The sequence below is a fragment of the Apodemus sylvaticus genome, chromosome 7 (assembly GCF_947179515.1).
Source record: "Apodemus sylvaticus chromosome 7, mApoSyl1.1, whole genome shotgun sequence".
In the NCBI taxonomy this organism is placed as follows: domain Eukaryota; kingdom Metazoa; phylum Chordata; class Mammalia; order Rodentia; family Muridae; genus Apodemus; species Apodemus sylvaticus.
Window position 1 is genome coordinate 92,552,072 of NC_067478.1, and position 6,228 is coordinate 92,558,299.

General features: G+C 43.5%; 1 protein-coding gene and 1 pseudogene across 1 annotated transcript; both read left to right on the forward strand.

The window, feature by feature from the left end:
• The first annotated feature begins 202 nt into the window (after nt 1-202).
• Nucleotides 203-1,621, forward strand: LOC127690053 (nuclear pore complex protein Nup50-like; annotated as a pseudogene).
• Nucleotides 1,622-5,015: 3,394 nt separating this feature from the next.
• On the forward strand, nt 5,016-5,972 carry LOC127690054 (olfactory receptor 143-like). Its single transcript, XM_052189614.1, has one exon. It carries the CDS (start codon nt 5,031-5,033, stop codon nt 5,970-5,972), a length of 942 nt encoding a protein of 313 aa, XP_052045574.1. The 5' UTR covers nt 5,016-5,030.
• Nucleotides 5,973-6,228: the final 256 nt, after the last annotated feature.

Below are 6,228 nucleotides of genomic sequence, written 5' to 3' on the forward strand. Positions count from 1 at the left end.
TGGGCTGGGCCTGCTTGGGAGCTGCAGAGCTGTGGAGGACTTGGCTGGGGCTCTGGCCTAGGCCCCCGAGGAGGTAGGCAGAGGCGGCAGGGCTGCCCTGGCCCATCTCTGGCTGCCTGCTTCCCTTACATGTGGTCTCCCCCAGGCAGAGCCCCGTGCACTCACCGTGTTCCCAGGTCGTTGGTCACCCGGGTTCACAAAAATGGCGAAGAGAGTTGTGGAAAAGGAATTAACCGATAGGAATTGGGATGAAGAAGATGAAGTTGAAGAGATGGGAACATTCTCTGTGGCCAGTGAGGAAGTCATGAAGAACAGAGCTAGCTGTCAAGAAGGCGAAGCAGAGAAATGCTGGGTTTGAATCTGATAGCGGAGGAGCCTTAACGGTTTCAAAAGTTTGGTTGTGCCTTCTGGAGGAGGAGGAGGGTTTTCTGCATTTGGTGGTGGCTCTGGAGGGAAGCCTCTGGAAGGACTGACAAATGGAAACAGCACAGACAGTGCCATGCCCTTCTCCGTTGTAAAGACAGCAGCAGAGCCCAAGGCAGCCTTTGGATCTTTTGCTGTGAATGGCCGGCCCTACTGCCTTGGAGGATAAAAAGATTTCCAATCCCAAATGCAGCAGCAGCAGCAGCAGTCAACCACCGCCCTCCTGCCCTGCTTCCAGGCCAGCCTGCCCTGGGAACACCGACCACAAGCAGCTGGCTGGCCTGAACTGCTCTGTCCTGGACTGGATCGTCAGGCACGTGAACACAAACCCGCTCTGTGACCTGACACCCATCTTTAAAGACTACAAGAGATACTTTTCAACGATCGATCGAGAAGCAGCTTGAAAATGGAGGTGGCAGCAGTTCTGAGAGCCAGACAGACAGGGCGACGGTTGGGATGGAATCTTCTTCCCTTTTTGGTTCAACAAAACTACAGCAAGATTCACCGTTTTCATTCCATGGCAACAAAGCGGAAGACACACCTGAAAAGTGGAATTTATAGCAGACAAGAAATCGGACACAGCACAATGAGCAACAAGTGCCTCGTTTAATTTCGCCAAGAAAGTTGAGAGCTCAGTTCTGGGCTTCTTAAGCTCCGGCTCGCTAACTGGGTTTTTCGTTCTCTCCTGGAAATTCTGGTTTATTTGGTAAAGACGCTGTCCAGAACAAAGCAGCCTCCTCACCACTTCCTGCTAAAGTGTCAGAGGGCCAGGCAGGAGGCAGCAGTGAGTGCAGAGATGGTGAAGAAGAGGACAATGACGAACCACCCGAGGTGGTGGTGACTGAAGTGAAGGAAGAGGATGCTTTTTACTCCAAAAAACGTAAACTATTTTACTAGAAAGACAATGAATTTAAAGAGAAGGGTGTGGGGACCCTGCATTTAAAACCCACAGCAACTCAGAAGACCCAGCTCTTGGTGCGAGCAGACACCTACTAGGCAACATACTGCTGAATGTTCTGATTCCACCCAATATGCCGTGCACCCGAACAGGGAAAAACAATGTCCTTATCGTCTGTGTCCCCAACCCCCCACTTGATGAGAAGCAGCCCACTGTCCGGGTCACCATGCTGATTCAGGTGAAGACAGTGAGGATGCAGACGAATTGCACAAGATTTTACTGCAGAAAAAGGATGCCTGAGCACTGCAGCCGACCAAGGCACGCTGCCATGTTGCTGCTTCCCCTCTTCCCCTAACGTAGTCACATTCTTTCCTCTTCTACTGTGACATTCTGAGAACTTCTAGGTAACTTGAACTTTTGTGAGGAAGATTGAGGCCAATAAATCCTTTCAGTGTGTCGAAGCTCTTCTCCCTTCCTAAGAACTAAGCAAAATACATTGGAGTGAAATGTTTGTGAAGATTTTTTTTAAATGTTGATTCATTGAGTAAACTGCCCTAAGTGAGTCTTAATGGACTATAATCAGGGTACCAGTTAGCTCTCCAAAGGCTCCCTCAGGCAGCCATGGGTGCCACTCTGCCTGCCCCAGGAGACCCCAGCAGTGTCCACAGTGTTGCAGAAGACGCCTGCCTGCTCCCCTCCTGTGGGCGTATCTGATCCGTGACTTGCACTCCTGTCAAATAGTGCACACTGTGACCGCTTGCCCTGTTTCCTTCTGAGCTGAATTGTAGGTACTGGGATCTCAGTTGTCATCAGCCTGTCTTGGCAGGTGCTGGCCTTTGACCTGGAGCTGCTTGACTGAACCAGGAACTGCCTTTCCATGGGAAAGGACACGAGTAGTAGCTCGTGGGGAGCTGGTGGTGGGTAGGCTGGGTTTGTAGTTTATTCATGAGGTGCTCTTACTTGCTTACCTCCCCGAGTTAACATGGACAGACAGACGGGGGCTGTCAGGAATGATGGATTTTATTAAAAGCACAAATTTGGTAGCGCTTTTATATCATTTCTATACCACAACCAAGCCTTTATTTTAAAAGAAAAAAGTAAAATTGTGCTGAAAAGGGTTGGGTGCTCATGGCCATTTGTGTCCTGGTGAGCCCTGGTGGGCACAGTCTAAATGGAGTCCTCTCAGGAGCCATGTGCTCCTGAGAAAGAAGCTGGAGTGTGGGAGTTGGAGACAGCTCCTTTGGCCTGGAGCTTCAGAGCATGTGGTTTAGCATCTGAAAAGCCCATTTTTATTTTTATTTTTTAAGGATGAGGTATTATTGTGTCCATTTGGAAGCGAGCCATGGCTCTACACACTGTTCGTGTCACTTCAGAGCAGTGAGGTCACTGATACCAGCATTCTCTGAAGACCAGACATGAGTTAAATGTGAGCTTGATGGCAGGTGGTTATGGGTCATGCCTAATCCCAGTGCCAGAAAAGCTGAGGCAGGAGATCATGTGAGTTCACAACAGCCTGAGCTACTTACTTAGTAAGACCCCCCCAATAAAGTAAAATAGAACGTCTGACTGTCTAAAGTTCCACTTTCATTTCACATAAAGCCGTTTCACACTGGGACCGGATCTTGTGTGAAGGCTCAGGGTCAGTACCCAGGTGTGCACTTGTGTGCTCAGATAGTGTACATATGCTCCAGCCTGGGCAAACAGTCACAAAAACTGGATGGCACAGTTGCTTTCTTACAGCCACAATACCAGGCGGGTGAAGCCTGGGTAACTTATTTTCACAGAGGTCTTACTCTATGTAACCTGGCTAGCCTTAAACTCAGATCCACCTACCTCTGCCTCTTGAGCCCAGAACTGCTCTTGAGGTGGGGTGATAGTGCTCTGTGCTGAGCGTTTTGGCATGTATCTGCAGATGCACGTTTGTGCTTTCTGGACTGTGGACTAAAGTGGTGCTTGCATCTATTTGCCTTTTAGCATGGAGAACCGGTTCCTAGCAAGCAAGTTGCTGCTTCTCTTCCCCTGGCCTGGCCCATTCACACTGGGCTTGCCAGGCCAGAGGGAGGAATGATAATACAAAATACATATACAAAAAGTTAACACTTTGATTTTTTAAAAAAGATTATTGTTTTAACAAGAAATTTAAAGTCACTCCAGAAGAGAATATCATGGCAATTTTTCTTAGAATTATTTTAATTTATCATCCCTTCGCAGTTCTTAGTTTTAAAGCAGTCACCCTAATGGCAAACCATACTTTGATACCTAGTTTTCTAAGCCACTGTAGTACCCAAAGAATGTCTTTAAAAAGTTACACAAATCCTTTCTGATGACAAGATGTATATGTGATGATAGGATAAAATACCTACTTCAAACACCAGCAGTGCTAAAGCTGAGAAACAATTTATCTGAATAAGAACTTATACTAAAGGATAGATAACACTAATCAGACCCCTTTTTTCATAAATTTGAAAAGATTTCAAATACATTTATGAATCATTCCACTGAATTGCATAGTGACATAACTCATTTATTTAACAATATCACCATATTTTCTTTTGTGAAGTGGTAAATTTGAACCACAGGTTTTATATTATAGAGAAGAATTTGATACTGATATGAATCTAATCAATTTATGATTATGTTTTACAACTATACAAGGGTCAGAGAGGTTTGCAGTGTTGTAGTTACAAAGTGGGAAAATTGTACTTAAATTTATATTGACTTGCAATCCTCCTTGTATTAATTTTTTGCAGAATGTTACTCATTGGTGAAATGTTTATTACTATGCTTGTGGAAAAATTACAAGTGGCAAGTGGGAATGTCCCTAGACATTTGACTTTCAGGGTTGTGGGAAGTATAATAAGGAGAGTAAGAAAGAGACCAGTCACAATTCTGCCCTGAGGCTCAGGTACTCCTACTGGGAAATTATATTATTACTAAACATCCAAAACTAGTTATAACACTAAATGCAAACACAAGCTCAGTGACGTCTACCCTCAGGGGCCCACACATTGTGGGATGAAGTCTCATAACAAAGAGAGTAATTTCCTGAACTGCTAATGAATTTTCTCAGAAATCCTGATCTTATGGTACAAATTCTCATTTAACTCAAGTGATGTTTTAGAGATTCATAGAAGGCAATGATTTTCTTTCCTTTATGTGAAAATAAATTTCTGGTGGAGTTCTTAAATACAGATCATGTTCCTCAGTGTTATACTACTCACAGCATGCCTAAGTCATATCTATGCTGATGATTCTAACTTGCTTCATTATTGTTACCTTAAACAATTTCTGAACAGTGAGGAGGAAGACATCATGTGTTTTGATAGCAGAAAGGACTCCAGAAAATCAAGGTGAGCAATAAATAATCCTTGCTTTCTCCCTTACCCTTCAAACCTATGTGGGTTAGATCCATTTTACTCCTCTGCAATAATTCCTAGTGAAGTCTAGGAAAACCAACTGAAGTAACAAGCAGTGATATCACAGTTCTGACTGCATTTGTTCCTGGATGCATGGAGATAAAATGTGTGTTATGAAACAGGAAATGAAGCTTTTTGAGGAAAAGCCATGAGCAGTGGTGGTATTTGTATCCCTTGCTCGGTATTCACTAAGCACCAAACTTAGGAAACAGGAACTCCAGTTCTCAGTCTTGGATCAATGATGGGATATTTATTAATGGCATTTTATTCTCTTATTATTACAGATACAAGTCATGAAACAAATGGTTATGGGAAATAACTCTTCAGTGACTGAGTTCATTCTTATGGGTTTAACAGTTCAACCAGAGTTCCAGTTGCTCCTATTTGTCCTCTTCTTGTTGAACTACATAGCCACTGTGGTGGGAAACCTGAGCCTAATGAATCTCATTTGCCTAAATTCACATCTTCACACTCCCATGTACTATTTCATCTTCAATCTGTCCTGCATTGATTTTTGCTATTCACTTGTTTGTAACCCCACAATGCTGATGAGTTTTGTTTCAGAGCAGAACACCATCTCCTATGAAGGATGCATGAGTCAGCTGTTTTTATTCTGCTTTTTTGCCAACTCTGAATGTTATGTGCTGACAGCCATGGCGTATGATCGCTATGTGGCCATCTGTCATCCCCTCCAGTACACAACTGTCATGTCCACTAAGATCTGCTGTCTGCTGATGTTTGCTTCTTACTTGATGGGTTTTGCTGGGGCCATGACTCACACAGGGTTTATGATCAGGCTCAGTTTTTGTAATTCAAACATCATCAACCATTACATGTGTGATATCTTCCCTCTGCTTTGGATCTCCTGCAGTAACACCTATGTCAATGAGCTTGTGAGCTCTGCTATTGTTGGAACAATTATCATTTTATCCAGCCTCATTATCTTAGTCTCATATGCTATGATCCTTTCCAATATCCTTCGTATATCATCAAGCAAGGGTTGGTCCAAGGCCCTGGGCACTTGTGGGTCTCACATCATAACTGTTAGCCTCTTTTATGGGTCTGGTCTCCTTGCATATGTCAAGCCATCCTCTGCTGAAACTGTGGGCCAGGTGAAAATTTTCTCAGTATTTTACACACTTGTGGTACCCATGATGAATCCTCTCATTTACAGCCTCAGGAACAAGGATGTCAAAATTGCTGTGAAGAAAACAATGAAAAGAATCACAAGCTAAATGAAGAGTTGTGCTTTTTTCAGTCCTGTCCTACTGCATTGCTTTATCCTTTCTATTTGTGTTTTTCATCACATTCTTCTGTTCTGATTCATTTATTGTCTAGAGTATGGAAAAATGTCTACTGTAATCTCTTTATTCCTAATCTGAAATGTAAGTTTTCTGTCTAATTTTTTTCCATCAGAGTTGTTTTCATCTTCATATTTCCCAAGATTTTGGTCATTGCTAAAATTAGATCAAGATCCTGTTCCCCTGTATT

What these genes read in the sequence shown, in the direction of transcription:
- LOC127690054 (XM_052189614.1), top strand. Translation starts at nt 5,031, where the DNA reads ATGAAACAAATGGTTATGGGAAATAACTCTTCAGTGACTGAGTTCATT.